Raw genomic sequence first — 16,789 nt, forward strand, 5'->3', positions numbered from 1 at the left:
TTTTAATAAGTGAAATAAGCCAAATAGAGAAGCAAAATAACATTGATTATAATTTACTGGAGACAAAAAAAGCTGAATTGACTGAATTAAGATCAAAAATAATGCAAGGAGTCTTTATAAGGTCAAGAGCAAAATGGGTTTCAGATGGAGAAAAGCCTACTTAATATTTCTGTAATCTAGAGAATAGGAATTATATTTCAAAAATAATGAACTGTCTGTTTTCATCATCTGGTACTTTACTATCTAGCCAAAATGAAATTATGAATGAACACTATAAAAACTTGTATTCATATAGACACACTGAAAACATTGATTTAAACAACATTTTGTTAAATGATAATATACCTAAGTTAAGCGAACATGAGAAAGAAAGCTTAGAAGGATATTTAAGTTACACTGAAATGTTGGCCAGTCTAAAGAAAATGTCTAATGATTCCTCACCAGGAACCAGTGGTTTTACTGCAGCTTTTTTTTAAATTCTTCTGGAAAGATATAGGTCATTTTCTGGTACGGTCTATTAATCAGTCTCTGGACACGGGAGAATTATCTGTTTCTCTTAAACAAGGGGTCATAACTTGCATACCAAAAGGTGATAAAGATAAACGATATATAAAGAATTGGCGGCCCATTTCCTTGCTAAATTATCTTATAAAATTGCTTCAGGCAGCATTGCCCAACGTTTGAAAACAGTATTAGGTAAACTCATAAGCGAAGATCAAACTGGCTTTTTATCAGGAAGGTATATGGGTGATAATATAAGGTTAGTGTATGATGTTATGCAATATACAGAAGAACACCAGTTACCAGGAATACTCTTGCTAATTGACTTCTCAATGGCTTTTGACTCTATTTCTTGGACATTTATGTTCAAGGTCCTAAGATTTTTCAATTTTGGAGAAAATATTATAAAATGGATTAAATTATTTTATACTGATATTGTATCAAGTGTAACCATTAATGGGCATTTATCAGATTGGTTCAGGGTCCAACGTGGCTGCCGTCAGGGAGATCCCCTTTCCCCTTATATTTTTATACTTTGTGCTGAGATATTAGCAATTTTAATTAAACAGAATGAAAATATTAAAGGAATCAGATTTAACAACATCGAATTTCTACTCTCCCAATATGCTGATGACACTACTATAATGTTAGATGGAACTGAAAAGTCTTTGAAAAATACCATGCAAACTTTAAATGTGTATGCTAAACTTTCAGGTCTTAAAATCAATGTAGAAAAAACTAAAGCTATATGGATTGGTTCAATGAAAAAAAGCAACTTAAGCATTTGTCCTAAACTCAATTTACAGTGGGAATCAGAATCTTTTAAGTTACTTGGAGTTATTTTCACTGTTGACTTGAACAACATTAATGAAACTAATTATTTGATGAAAATTGAAGAAATTAAGAGATTATTTATTCAGTGGTCAAAAAGAAAAATCACTCCAATTGGCAAAAATGTGGTGATTAAGACTTTAGCATTACCAAAAATAAATCAGCTCATTATGAGTCTACCAAACCCTAGTGATGAAATTGTCAAGACAATTCAAAACATGTTTTTCAAATATTTGTGGTCTGGGGGCCCAGACAAAATAAAAATGTAATATCATAACTCAGTTATATAAATATGGAGGACTCTGAATGGTAAATCTGGAGGTTTTCATGTCAGCTTTGCAGACATCCCAACTCTCCCGATCCGATCGGGTTTCTCCCGATTCTGGTTGTAAAACCCGATTACCCCGATCAGAAGTCTCAATCTCCCGATTAAAAAAAACAACAACAAAACAACATAAACCACAAAAATTATGAAATAATCCACTTCTTTGCGCCTATCTGATACTGTATCACTACTGACGAGTCTGTAAACAACAGCTTTCAGATATTTTCGCACCTTATTCTACCCGTGCTGATTATTGTTTATTACACGATTTAACAAAGCCAGGTGTTGATTAATGTGTCACAATTGAAATTAAAATCCAGACATTAGATATCTAATTAAATTCAATCAAATTTAGATTAGAAATTATACTGGCTTTACCTTTTTCTGTACCTTTTTGAAATCGAAAGTAGATGGTCGCCAAGTCAACCTGCTAGGTTTTAAAAAACATTTCTCTAAAATTATTTTGATAAGAGGAAATGTCATGGTAAATTTTAATATAACTTACTATCAAATGCTGTTAAACTGTCTTTGCATCATAACAATTTGTCAAACACATCCTTTTAACTGGAGATTAAGGCAATCTACGAAAGTTTAACAATACCCGGACATTCAATTTTGGATAACAGAATTTTGATCAATAAAAGTATTTGAGCCAGGTGTTTTAAATACTGGTTGACAGGGATGAGAATCAAACAGTAAATTTTCTGTTGCTTGAACTTTTATTCTTTTAGCTATATACATTTTGTTTTTACAGTTCTAACAGCTGTACTGTTTGTCATGTAAAATTCACCTGGGGAGTCTTCTTTCCAACAAAAGAAATAAAAGTGCAGGTTTAATTCTCAGTGGTGTTTTGAATTTAGACATAGTGCTTAAAGTGCCATAACTATTTAATTTTGCACAGAAGGCTTCGTGTATTATTGTTCCAAAACATTAAAAATGCATGAATAATAAGATATAGACAAGTGAATTTTTTTAAGACTAGTGATTTTATAAGGGCAAATAAGTTTATATTATCATTAGATTTGTTAAAAGTTTCGTTATCATGAACATAATTACCGCGGTATAAAATCTCCCACTTGAACACCTCAATCTCCCACTTTGGAAAGCAAAAACTCCCACTTGGCATTCAGAAAAAGTTGGGATGTCTGGCTTTGAAGATAACATGGCTTAGAAGATACCTTAATTACAATACTAAATATTTTAATCTAGTGAAAGATATATACCCTTTCCTGGAAGATTTGACAAAATATGGAAATGATTTTTTGAAAAATAAAATAACTACTGTCAAAAACCTGTTCTGGAAAGATGTGTTCAAAGGTTTCACACAATTGAGCTTACAATGCCCAAACTCATGGAGTGAATTTTGCTCCTTACCTGTCTGGTATAACAGTATGTTTAAAGTTGGAAGAACAAGTATTTGTTTTCCAAGATTTGTAAGAAATGGCATTATTTTAGTTAATGATTTCTTAGATGGAAATGGAAATTTTTTGTCCTTTAATGACTTTATTAATAAGCATAATATAAACACAAATTTCCTACAATATCAAAATATTGTAGAATCTATTAGAAGTTTTCTTAACAGTCTGAAAATTCCTCATCATGCAAAAAAAGAAGACAGTCCTGTACAACCTTTGTTAGTCAAAATTGTCAATAGTAAGAAGAAAGGTTGTAGATTTATTTATGACTCACTGCTAAAATCTAGTAAGTTTCCATGTTCTAATAGAAAATGGTGTGAAGAATTAAACCTGAATGTTAACTTTAATTGGTCATCTATATATAGACTCCCATTTATTGTCAGTAAGAATTCAAAGTTGCAGTGGTTCCAGTACAGAATAAATCATAGAATACTAGGAACAAACTCTTTGTTAGAAAAAATGGGCATTAAAAACAATAATTTGTGCAGTTTTTGTAACAGATAAAGTGAAACTATAAAACATCTGCTATGGGACTGTGAATTTACTACTGCTTTTTGGAATGATGTAAAAAGATGGCTAAGGGACAAATGTACCAATTTAAATACAAACTGGTCTATTGTGGATGTGATTTTGGGAAATGAAAAATTTAGTCAAGCTACAACAAATCTAATTTTAGTGGCTAAATATACAATATTTAAATGTAGAATGAATAATATATTTCCAAATATAGTGATGTTCAGAACCGAAGTGGAATTTCTATTGAAGACAGAGATGTTTAATGCCAAAAAAGATAATAAATTAAATAAATTCATTGAAGTATGGAGTGAATATGCTTCTTTGCTTTTGAATAGAGATTAATTACAAATTTAGAGGTCTATTATCTTTTTCCAGAGCTGCACTGAACTTTTTCTGTTCATCTATTTTTTTTCTCACTTTTTTCACCTCCAGTACTTATAGTTTGCTTTTTGTTTTCCACCTTGTTCAAGGCTCCATTTTACTTGGTAAATGAGTCTTGCAACAGACTCTCACTGATCTTGTCTCCTTTATAACATGTTTTTTTATGGTTTTTTTTTTCGCCCTTATATGTCTTCCTATATCATAAATTGACAGAAGTAGTGGTATCCTTTTACTGTTGTAGTGTACTGTCTTGTTTATGTGTGTATGTATGTTGTCCGTTCTTTTTTGTGTAAAAATTGGGTAGACATTTATTCATAAAAAATTAACATTAAGATCTGTCAAAAGTAACATGGAAATTGCCTAGTTTGAAATGCTTTACTATTATCTCTTAGATAAAAGCAACTTTAATGTTTATCATTCTCCTTTCACCATTTATAACAAATTAATGTCTAATAGTAAAGAACTTATTTTATAATTTAGTATCTCCCTTACTGGTTGCTTGAAAATACATATTTTTGGTTTACATCTTAACCATTACCTGCGGTTGGTTTTACCTTTGCTGGCTGTGTAGAGCACTGTCGGACTGCATGGATGTGCAGGATGATTGTGATCTACACTGGTTGCGGGTGTGGAGCCAACAGCTGATGGTTATTTGCATTGATGTCTATTCAGCCAGTACCTTTTTTGGTAAATACCCCTTAGAATATGGTGCAGTCTGATGGTTATTTGCATTGATCTCTATTCAGCCAGTACCTTTTTTGGTAAATACCCCTTAGAATATGGTGCAGTCTGATGGTTATTTGCATTGATCTCTATTCAGCTAGTACTTTTTTGGTAAATACCCCTTAGAATATGGTGCAGTCTGATGGTTATTTGCGATGATCTCTATTCAGCTAGTACCTTTTTAGGTAAATACCCCTTAGAATATGGTGCAGTCAGATGGTTATTTGCATTGATCTCTATTCAGCCAGTACCTTTTTTGGTAAATACCCCTTAGAATATGGTGCAGTCTGATGGGTGTTTGCATTGATCTCTATTCAGCCAGTACCTTTTTTGGTTAATTACCCATTAGAATACTTATTAATACGGTACTCCGCCCAAGATTGGAGAATGACGTCCATATAGAAATTTAGCTGTCTTTATATAAAAAAATTTAATAAGAGGTAGTATGTAAGGTTATGGTATTTTAAGTAGTTCCATAACAAACATTGTTAATGTAGTCTTTTCAAAAGCCATAGAGCTTGTATGTTATTATATTTGTGTGATTTGTGGAATAAAATATATGCCAATAAAAAAAAAAAAAAAAAAAAAAAAAAAAGAAGAAATCTCATATACTGTAGAACCACCAACATTCCTTACGCTAGCTGGGTGGCTTCCTCATCTCATTTTTTATCGTCATAATAACATTTAAAAATATTAACGGTATAGAGTATATTTAAACATACAATCTAGATTTTAACCTGTGACAAAAGTTGATAAGAAATGTTACAAGTAACACTGAAGGGTCAAATACTGAAACACGAAAATAATCATCCACATTGAATGACATTTCAAAATAGATTGATACTTGCTTTCACATCAAGAAGTGCGAACATTGAAATTCAAAAACAACTGAAATGCCTACTTTGTTTGAAGCCAAACTGCGCACAAGTTTAAACAATATTTTGACAGCTGACGAGAGCAAATTACCGGAAATGGAAAAGAATTCTCCTTTCTGAAGAGCTAGTGAGGCAGCTATTTCCGTATTAGGTTATAACACACTAAATAGTTGTTGTTGGGTATGACTGATTAGCGAAATCTAGTAGATTTCGCGAAATCTAATCAAATTAGCGAAATCTAGACATACAATGTACACTAATGAATATTTTAAAAAATCCTTTTAAGCTTTTATTAAAAATAATATGAATTAAGGCACCGCCTAGCATTGGGGATTTATCTTTTATATATCCGCTTAGAAAGAAATATTCAACGCTCAAGAAAGTGAAACTTTGCTGTAAACTGTAGTTTACATTTAGTGTCATCATACCTCTTACAGCGAATATCATACTTTGCAAAATTTACGGAAGCCATGCCGGTGACGTCATTCAGCGTTCTCGCACTAGCTTTTAGAATTTTGTTTTGTTTGTTTGCACTCCACGCAGAAACTTGACGGTCTTTACACTTCCTTACTGTTTTAAAAGTGTTTTTCAGTTGCATGTACAGTTTTCATTACGAAAAAGAAGTAAAATAATCATGTTAGCGCGGTTTACGAATTTCTATGACTGATTCGGGGTGCTCGGATGTTCATAAAGACAACCAGTCAGCGGATTTTACATAAACCGGAACCGGAAAACATCGAAAAAATTGCCTCAGTATATGCAAACAGCAAAGACGAATATCTATATACGGACGTTACCGTCTCGGGGATTTTCATCTCCGGCGCTTCGCGCCGGTGATAAATCCCCTATAAATCTTTATTCTGTATAAAACTGACCTATTTTCAATGGCCGCAGCACACATCAGGACCCATTTTAAATGTCTGTAAACTACATTTTCTTGAAGAATATTGTCAGTGCTAAATAAAAATCAAAAGAAAAGTGGGGGTCATGTTTGATGCAAGAAAAATAATTTCAGTTAAACACACAAACTGCAAAATCAGCTAAAAAATGAGACCCCAAATTATACTGGTGGTGTATGATCTAAGTTTCCATGAAAAATTTTGTCATGGTGTTATTTCATGATCAAAATGCTAACTTCATGTCAAGATGGATCTGGCATGTGATTTTACCCAAAAAATTGCAAAGAAAATAAGGAAAATAGCTCTACAAAGTGAAAAAACTGAGGACTATTTGTATCCGCCATTATGCGACTACCATTTTTTTTTTGCGCCATTTTTCTATTTAGTGTCTGTATGCCTATAATAAAAACTTTTTTCTCTGACACTGTGCCAGTTTCATTTGAAATGTAAAAGAAACCTAAAAGCATGAAAAAATACAAGGTTTTAGCTTGATATCAACAGTTTCTAAGGTTTTATGGCATTTTCAGTACCACAAGACAAAGCGTCAGATTTTGTCAAAAATAGCTGTCGCGACATAATTTTTAAGCAGTTACCCTAAATGTACCCTTGTTTTGCCCTGTTTTGACATTTTCTACTCTGATCTGCATACAAATTACACATTTAAAATGTTAATCATGTTCACTTTTACCTCTGATGGTCAGACATTAGCAATCAGTAGGCTTTAAATCTCTCTTAGAAGATGCATGACCCCTATTTCTCTTTGTGATTTTTGGTGGTTTATAGGTCATTTAAGAACATTTAAGAGAGATTTTTTGTCTGACAGGTCAACAATATGAAATATCTTCCAAACTGACAGCTAAAATGTGGGTATGAGCACATAAGTAATAAGATTTTTTTGTTTAAATTTCTATCAATGCAAAAAAAATCTCCTTGAAAATGCTACTAAAATGTAATGTATAAGTCCACAATGAAATAAAAACAGGAACTGGCTTATATAAAACTTGAAAATGCCGCTGTAACTGGGGAAATTTGAATTTTTTTTCTTTCCGCCATAATCCGACTAGCCCTGAAGTACTGCTTGATTACCTATCTATTGTTCCTATAAAAAAAGTGGCTTTCTGTAATAGTGCCAGTTTCATTTATATGGTAACAGTAGCTTATTTGCATGAAAAATACCAAGTTTCAGCTTGATAAAATCATTTTGCAAGGTTTAATGGCATTTTCAGGAATATGTGTCACTGTGGCAATTTTCCTAAAAATACTAGTCGCGACATTCCCATTTCTCCTAGTTGGAGCTTATTTTTTCCCTATTCTTCTATTCTGTACTCAAATTTGCAAGCAAATGACACGCAAACACTGTTAAATGTATAAATTCTCTACTCTGATAGCTATGAATGGGTAATATGTAGGCTCTGGATATGCTTTAAAAACTTGGGCACCCAAAACTGAAAACGTGATTTTTTTTTTGGATTTTCACTATTTTTGCAGCAAAGTAGACTTTTTTCCCTTGGTCCCGGCGAAGTCGAGATATCGAGGTTTGACTTTATAATAAAAACCTGTTCAAATACCAACATATACAAAAAATGTATAAATTTTCAGAAAGAGCTGAATACGGTCTGCGTATCACACGAATAATTTAAGGGTGTGATTACTAATTAGCCGATCGATTAAAGTCTTCTAGGTAGAGAAGTGCCTTCCAGACAGACCTCTGCTGTAATTATTCGTAAACAAAAGTGCACACCTACGAAAGTTTGTGAAAAATTAAAAGAGAACCAATTAAATTGTTAACGTCTGGTGTTTAGTTTTGCTATTTGCAAAATGTTAGATAGATGATAGAATAACATAAATGATATGAAAAAATTTACTGCAATTCGCCGACCATCTTTTTAAAGATATTTCTTGTTTATTATATGTTGCTTTTGGAATAGGACCATGTACATAAAAAGATCATTACATAAATCCCCATGAAGGCAGAACAAGCCATATTTTACAGTGAGTATTTCAGAATTTTATAATCTGCATTTGATGTGCTTTACCCACTAGCACTTGGACTTCAAGTTTAAGTGTGCCTGATTTTTCCCCATTAAAATATAAACTTTTCATTTATTTATCAAGAAATGTCCAATTTATAGTGCAGTGTAATCTTTTTAGGTAATAAATATAAGAACAGAGGGAAAACGCAAAAGATATACACGTGTACAACACAATTTCTTGCATATAGTTGGATGAAAAAGGCAACGCACAATTAGATTTACAGTTCAGATGCTACATAAAGTTTCATAATATGAAATTTGGCGCTGCCTATCTGACGGGAAAACCTAGTCATACGGATTCTTTCTTATTTCTGCATTTATAAATTGTTCTTTCTGATATTTTCAGATTTGACAGTAAGCCTGATGGTTTTGTTATAAAAATAACAAAGGAAAATGTTTTGAAATGTTTTGTTTAAATGAACGTAGATCTAATAATTTCTTCAAATGTGTCAAGACTAGACAGACAATGGAAAATAGTATTCATGAGTTAAAGATAATAGTGATATTTGGGTGAACAGTATCTAGTCCCAAAATGCACCCATACTGGGACTGATGATAAATCCGGACAGAAAACGAGGGTTTTTTTACCTGTAACTTTTTTTTTATTTCTGCAAATTGTTATCAATGGTTGGTATCAATTATAATGCTTAACATTTGCTGAAAATTATCATAATTGAAATTTATATTTAGTAAGCAAACTCACACGAAGTGAGGGCCTGAAAGGGGTATGTAAAATTGGGACTGTACGAACGTTGATAAATTCGACCACTTTGTCATTTACAAAATTTTCCTTATAGTATTATATATGGTGCAACAGTCATTCTAGATCAAAAAATGAAAAGTGACTCAATGTCAAGCCTTTATGTGTTGACAGTGAGCATGCGTAAAAACACCCTCTTCCCCAGTAGATTTGGATAAATATTTTAATATACAGATAGATGTAAGTCATTTATTTATATAGAATATTACCAATTTTGTTTTTGGTTACACCAGTTGGTGTTGTATTAGTGGTTGCTGTTAGATGGTGTGTTCAATTGTATAAATAACCGATTGCAATCAAATAATTCCAAGGTGGTCGACTTTATCATCTGTCTGGGTTTATCATCAGTACCAGTAGGCCACCAATTACATACGTACTTAGTTTTGTAGTAATTAGATACCGGAACTAATATAATCTTGTTATCCTAAACACTGATTATTTCATTTTTTTTAAATGTCATTATTGTCAAATGACACTGTTTTATACATTTGAGAATGACAAACAACCATTTACATGTAAAACTCATTCTAAAAAGTTCTTGACCAGAATTTTATCTATAACACAAACACTCTTGATCAAAATTCAAGAAATCCAATTTAATTTTAAAAATTATCTAACTCCTTACGGTCTGGGGCGTTTTTTTTTCTTAATATAATTAAATTATAAGGTTAAATTCTTAGCTTGATAGGGATCGTAGTTGGGGCCTCTCAAGTTTATAGCCAATATTTTTCCAAGTGTAAAAATGAATTGATTTTTTGAGAAAGTAGTTGCAATGTATGTGAAAGACTGTGGATGGGAGTGGAGATAAGCAATATCGACATATGCTTTTCCATGCCTTCGATTTTTTGTTCAAAATTTACAGACAGAACAGTGGTTAACTATACACATTATTGATTTCTGTTCCAATAATTGCAATAAAAACTGTGATAAATATCAATAAAAAAAATTGGGCCTAAGCAAAAAAAAAAAAAAATATTTCAAGCATCTGACGAGATTCGAACTCGGACCTCGCGCATGGAAATAACCACTGGACCAAGGTGGATTATAACACACAGCTGGGATAAAATTATGTATATAAATAAATTTTGTTAGGGCAGCGTGTCTAAATTCATTTACTTTGACATTTTTGAAATCTTTGGCTTTTCTACATTAAAAAGAATAAACAAACGATGATTTTCATATTCAAACAGTGCTGTAATGTAGCCTACATTATTGTTCAATATTGGAAACAAAAAGCGTGCCGCTTGAATCATCCATAAACTCGTTACAGGTCATAATAAGGTAAATAGTTTTCCCTGTATATTCTATATAAAACTGACCTTTTTTAAAGAGCTACCAAACATAACTAGACCCATTTCAGAGAACAAATCCTTACCTCATTTTAAAGAGTTATGATAAAACTGATATAAAATGAAGAGAAAAGTAGGGGTCATTATCTTCTAAGAGAGATTTCTCTTGTCACATTTGCTCACTGTAAACTGACATCAAAATCACACTGCTGTGACCTGGAAGTACTACTCATACTAAAATTGAACTTGACTTCACCAAATACAACATGCTCTCCCATTTTTCCTACCAAAATGTCAAAAAATATATCCACAATGAAATTTAAACAGAAACTAGCTTCAATTTAGACCCCTGTTGCCATGCCAAGTGAAAAATTAGTGTTCAAATACCTGGCAGCCATTACGCGACTAGACCAGATGGCTCCCACGCTGGTTCCTTTAGTTTAGTTAGGCCTCACAGTACATGAAGAAACCCGAATAACACCGATTTCTGTTGATACCGCGAATTTTCAACTCGATAGAATAATTTGTTTTGATAATGCGGCGCCGGATCGTTCATAAGCAATTTTTTTTTTATCAAATGTCGTCCTAAAATTATTTATTGCGTAAGCACGGCAGCCGTTCCGGGAATTATGGGTAAAAACAACAACAACGAAAAAGGTGAAGGTATATCCTAGAGTCATTAGTTTTGACGCCCTTAAGCAGTCTAACATGTATTTCATTAGTAATATAGATAAATAGTGTTGTTAATATGAAATTAGGCGCTGCCTATCTGACGGGAAAACCTAGTCATACGGATTCTTTCTTTTTTCTGCATAAATTGTTCTTTCTGATATTTTTCAGTTTTCACAGTAAACCTGATGGTTTTGCTCTTGTTATAAAAATAACAAAGGAAAATGTTTTGAAATGTTTTGGTTTAAATGAACGTAGACGTAGATCTAATCATTTCTTCAAATGTGTCAAGACTAGACAGACAATGGAAAATAGTGTTCATGAGTTAAAGATAATAGTGATATTTGGGTGCACAGAATCTAGTCCCAAAATGCACCCATACAGGTACTGATGATAAACCCGGACAGAAAACGAGGTTTTTTTTTTTATCTGTAACTTTTTTTTTATTTCTGCAAATTGTTATCAATGGTTGGTATCAAAATAATTCTTAACATTTGCTGAAAACTTTACATAATTCAAATTTATATTTAGTAAGCAAACTCACATGAAGTGAGGGCCTGAAAGGGGTATGTAAAATTGGGACTGTCCGAACGTTGATAAATTCGACACCACTTTGTCATTTACAAAATTTTCCTCATAGTATTATATATGCTGCAACAGTCATTCTGGGTCAAATAATGAAAAGTGACCCAATGTCAGGCCTTTATGTGTTGACAGTGAGCATGCGTAAAAACACCCTCTTCCCCAGTAGATTTGGATAAATATTTTAATATACAGATAGATGTAAGTCATTTATTTATATAGAATATTACCAATTTTGTTTTTGGTTACACCAGTTGGTGTTGTATTAGTGGTTGCTGTTAGATGGTGTGTTCAATTGTATAAATAACCGATTGCAATCAAATAATTCCAAGGTGGTCGACTTTATCATCTGTCTGGGTTTATCATCAGTACCAGTAGGCCACCAATTACATACGTACTTAGTTTTAAAACGACAAAAAAATCCAAAAAAACACAACAATTTACACATTAAGCCTGCGTAACATCACGCTCAACCTCATGTTCTTCTGATATTCTATTGTAGTATAGATACCGGAACTAATATAATCCTGCTATCCTAAACACTGACTAAATATTTCAATTCTTTTAAATGTCATAAATGTCATTATTGTCAAATGACACTATTTTATACATTTGAGAATGACAAGCAACCATTTACATGTAAAATTCTTATTTCAAACTCATTCTAAAATGTTCTTGACCAGAATTTTATCTATAACACAAGCACTCTTGGTCGAAATTTAAGAAATCCAATGTAATTTACCTAACTCCTTACAGCCTCGGGCCATTTTTTTAATATAAATAAATGGTTAAATTCTTAGCTCGATAGGGATCGTAGTTGGGGCCTCTCAAGCTTATAGCCAATATTTTTCCAAGTGTAAAAATGAATTGATTTTTTGAGAAAGTAGTTGCAATGTATGTGAAAGACTGTGGAAGGGAGGGGAGGTAAGCAATATCGACATATGCTTTTCCATGCCTTCGATTTTTTGTTCAAAATTTACAGACAGAACAGTGGTTAACTATACACATTATTGATTTCTGTTCCAATAATTGCAATAAAAAAACTGTGATAAATATCAATAACAAAAAATTGGGCCTAAGCAAAAAAAAAATTATATATTTCAAGCATCTGACGAGATTCGAACTCGGACCTCGCGCATGGAAAATATGTGCGCTAACAACTGGACCACGGTTATGACACCTGTCACTGATAAAATTATATATTTAAATAAATTTTGTTAGGGCAGCGTGTCTAAATTCATTTACTTTGGCATTTTTGAAATCATTGGCTTTTCTTCATTAAAAAAGAATAAATAAACGATGATTTTCTTATTCAAACAGTGCTGTTATGTAGCCTACATTATTATTCAATATTGGAAACAAATTAAAAGCGTGCCGCTTGAACCATCCATAAACTCGTTACATGAAGAAACCCGAATAACACCGATTTCCATTGATACCGCGAATTTTCAACACGATAGAATAATTTGTTTTGATAATGCGGCGCCGGATCGTTCATAAGCAATTTTATTTTATCAAATGTCCTGAAAATTATTTATTGCGCAAGCACGGCAGCAGTTCCGGGAATATGGGTAAAACAACAACAACGAAAACGGTGAAGGTATAGAACATATTCCCAAGTTGAACGGTATATGGTTTACTTTGACATATACACATACACATTATCTATAGACGGAAAAACCTTCGGTTTTCCCGTATAAACTATGGCATGTCTCCCTTTATTTTATTCCTGTTTTGTGAATTTTGTGGGCAAAAAGATGTCAATATTTGTATTGTTGCTGACTGACCATCGAGGCATCCATATTTTTAAGGCTCATGAGAAATGACGCCTTTTGATTGGCTGGCTCTCTTAACCAAAACTTCACTTTTCTGGAGCCTATATGGCCAAAATCATATTTGGCTGGTATAATTCTATGTGAATGCAGTCGAGACCTGAAACTTAAAAGGACAATAAACAAATTAATAATAATCTTTTTAAGAGACTTTTTTACTATTTCTTTGTAAAATGTGATTTTTTTTATTCACTTTACATATTGTTAATAGCAGTCATTCATTACCAAAACAGTGAGGACACAAAAATATATAACCCTTTCTAACAGCTCTAACTTTGGTACCTTCAGTGAAAACATATTAGAAACATGACCTTCTTTATTTACAACAAGATTTGACAAAGAGCAGCAAAACCATATTCAATTAAATTAATTTAATGTTTTCAAATGATACAAGGTGTCATGATAGCATACAGCTAGGAGAGTGAAAAATCTAAAATTTATTCAAAATTTCAGTCAAAGAACTGTCTTATGACTTTGAAAAAAAAGCTGAGGGAAAGGGAAAGCTAAGATCTGAATTCCTGACCAGTTGCTCCTGTAAGAATTAGGTTTCTAAGGATTGGAGATTTTTGCATTATTAAAAAGACATAAAAATACACCAAAGTATGAAAAAATAATATAATCTTACTGTAAATCTGTTGAATGCATTTATGTTTTATTTCAGAAAGGTAAAATATTGCCTGCTTTGCAAACGTGTGTAATTTGGCATCATAAAAGGTCAGTTATACCTATTTGACAGCAAAATAAATAAGGGCGTCAAAACTCATGAGCGTCAAAACAGATGATCGAAGGATAGAACATATTCCCAAGTTGAACGGTATATAGGTTTACTTTGACATATACATGTACACATTATCTATAGACGGAAAAACCTTCGGTTTTCCCGTATTAGTTTAAACATTCGCTTGGGCAGCATATAATGTTAATGTTCTGGGCGGACATTGCATATTTCTAACATGTGTAAATTTGATAATAATAATAATAATTTTAATAATAATATATCATAACACATAGTACGTAGAGTGACCCGAATAGAGACAAAATTGTTTTAAAGTTCCCCGTAAGATACAGCTTAAACAAGAAAAAATCGACAATAAAAGGTTCTTGCACTTGTGCTTTAACAGTCGTAAGTAAGAATGGTTTGGCTATCATAAATTTAGTCGAACTTATACTGTTCTTTTTTTTTTACAAAAATCGTTGGAAAAGTGGACTTCAGCAGGACTTGAACTATTTATTTCCGTATAAAGCGTTCAATAACTTTTTAACGGCGCCAGGTACAGATTCAGTGTAAATTGTCGGGAGGAGACAAGTAGCGTGGTCACAGAATGCACGCATGCACTATTTCCAGAGTAAAAGAAAAAATCACTTACTTGGCAAATGGTGATTATTTGTCAACGATATCCGCGATATTTACCCGATAGACACAATTTTCCATTTACAACTAAGGTCGGATGAGGTAAGTGCCAGGTGGATGTTATCTACTATCGAAATTTCGACTTGTGGTACCCAAAATTTCAGCTTACTAACTACTGTATAAGGACGTATATGTATAGGCACAGGGCAAGATCCCTCGGGTATAACTCTAGATGGTTTCATCTGGTGACCGGTTAGTGTTCATATCTGAGAATACATCACTGTTTCGACCATGATAAAGCTGAAAGGTTTTCAGCTCAGTTTGAACCCTACGGCAAGCAGAAAATAATGAAAATCCGCCCTTACACCATATGGACCGATATACGATACCCGTGTAGGTTTAGAGTAATGATCCACTTTATATTTTTACTCTTTAAGTGTTACTGAAATGTCTTTCAGGCTCAGAAGTTTTGGAGAAGTAGTTCTAACAAACTTATTCACCAACCTTTCTGATATTTTGACAGATGGACAGTTCAAATTTTGATGATAAGGAGGCACAGTACAAAAGTCGTAATTTCGAGTTGGTAAGTCGAAATTCTGAGACACTATATCAATATTTCGATTTGTGGCAGTTTTGTGCAAATTAGAAATGTCGCTAACTAATGTTTCTAAAAACAAACAACTCGTTAAACTCGTATAGCAGCCAGTAGAAAAGTCAGTAATGTGCACTGCAGCTGTCGTAGAGTAAAAAGTTAAACAGAAATATCCCAGATAGCAGACAGGCGTTGGCTCAACGTTGGGCCAACTGCAGATTCTTCGTTGGCCCAACGAAGATTGTCAACGTTTGCCCAACGCCATTTTGCTAATTGGCGCAACGTTGGCACGGTTGGCCCAACGACTGGTATCCTACACTTATGGTTGGCCCTCCATTGTGCCAACAACTGGTATCCTTTACTTATCGTAGGCCCACAGCATTTTTTCGTCTATCATGGTTGGTCCAACGTTGGGCCAACTGTATTTCTTTGTTGGCCAAAAGAAGGATGTCAACACTATCCCAACGATCAGGATTTTGAAAAAAAAAACAACTAAAACTAATATTATTTAGTATACATTTTATTTTCAAATAACTGTGATTTTTTTAAAACATTTAACAAGAAGAAATCTAACATTTATTTAAAGTTTGTTTGGTTTAAACATATTTTTATTTCCCAATATGTACATTTTAGATAATTAGTTACATACATAAATTTTGGATTGGACTGGAAGCCAGTAGGCTTATTGAAGTACTCTCCATAAAGTTTGTTTTCAAGTTTCCTGAAGAAATATAACCGAATATTTCATCACTGCAACATGTCAAATATTGATTCCAGCCTTTTATAAATATAACTATTGTTCTTTTTTTTTCAGTCACTGATTAAATTTAATTAAATCTTACATATGCAACTGGAAATCTCGCCTAGAGAGTAAAATTGGCCGCATTTTCTGGTATTTCTTACATAACTCGGGTTAACAAGAGCTCATGTTCTGGAATATTCAACAGGTTTATTGTAAACATTTTATGATTGTACAAAATTAAATATTTGTTATAGCAGTTTTTCTTCAATGTTTTTTTCACAAATTAGATTCTTCAGGTAGTAGATTTGAAATAGTTCAAAATATCATTACGGCTGCAGACAAGTATTAAGTTTAATTAGTCCAAACTATGATTACGAATATGGTCCAGACAAGTATTTGATTAAATACCTCATGTTACACCTACACAACGTGTTTACCTGTAGGGGCTTGTGATAAAACAATGACGTGTAAAA

General features: G+C 32.8%; 1 protein-coding gene across 6 annotated transcripts in view; it reads right to left on the bottom strand.

The window, feature by feature from the left end:
- Nucleotides 1–5,704, bottom strand: part of LOC123554306 (kynurenine--oxoglutarate transaminase 3-like) — a 171,526-nt gene extending 165,822 nt beyond the window's left edge. For 4 of the 6 annotated variants that reach the window (XR_006686990.2, XM_053525255.1, XM_053525256.1 and 1 more), the window contains exon 1: nt 5,594–5,704. Coding sequence is in view for 1 of the 6 variants with exons in the window: in XM_045344392.2 (XP_045200327.2) it covers nt 5,541–5,564 (24 nt within the window). In the remaining 5 variants the exon portion in view is untranslated. The other 2 variants (XM_045344401.2, XM_045344392.2) reach the window with 2 other exon arrangements.
- Nucleotides 5,705–16,789: the final 11,085 nt, after the last annotated feature.

This window comes from Mercenaria mercenaria, chromosome 15 (assembly GCF_021730395.1).
Source record: "Mercenaria mercenaria strain notata chromosome 15, MADL_Memer_1, whole genome shotgun sequence".
Lineage (NCBI taxonomy): Eukaryota > Metazoa > Mollusca > Bivalvia > Venerida > Veneridae > Mercenaria > Mercenaria mercenaria.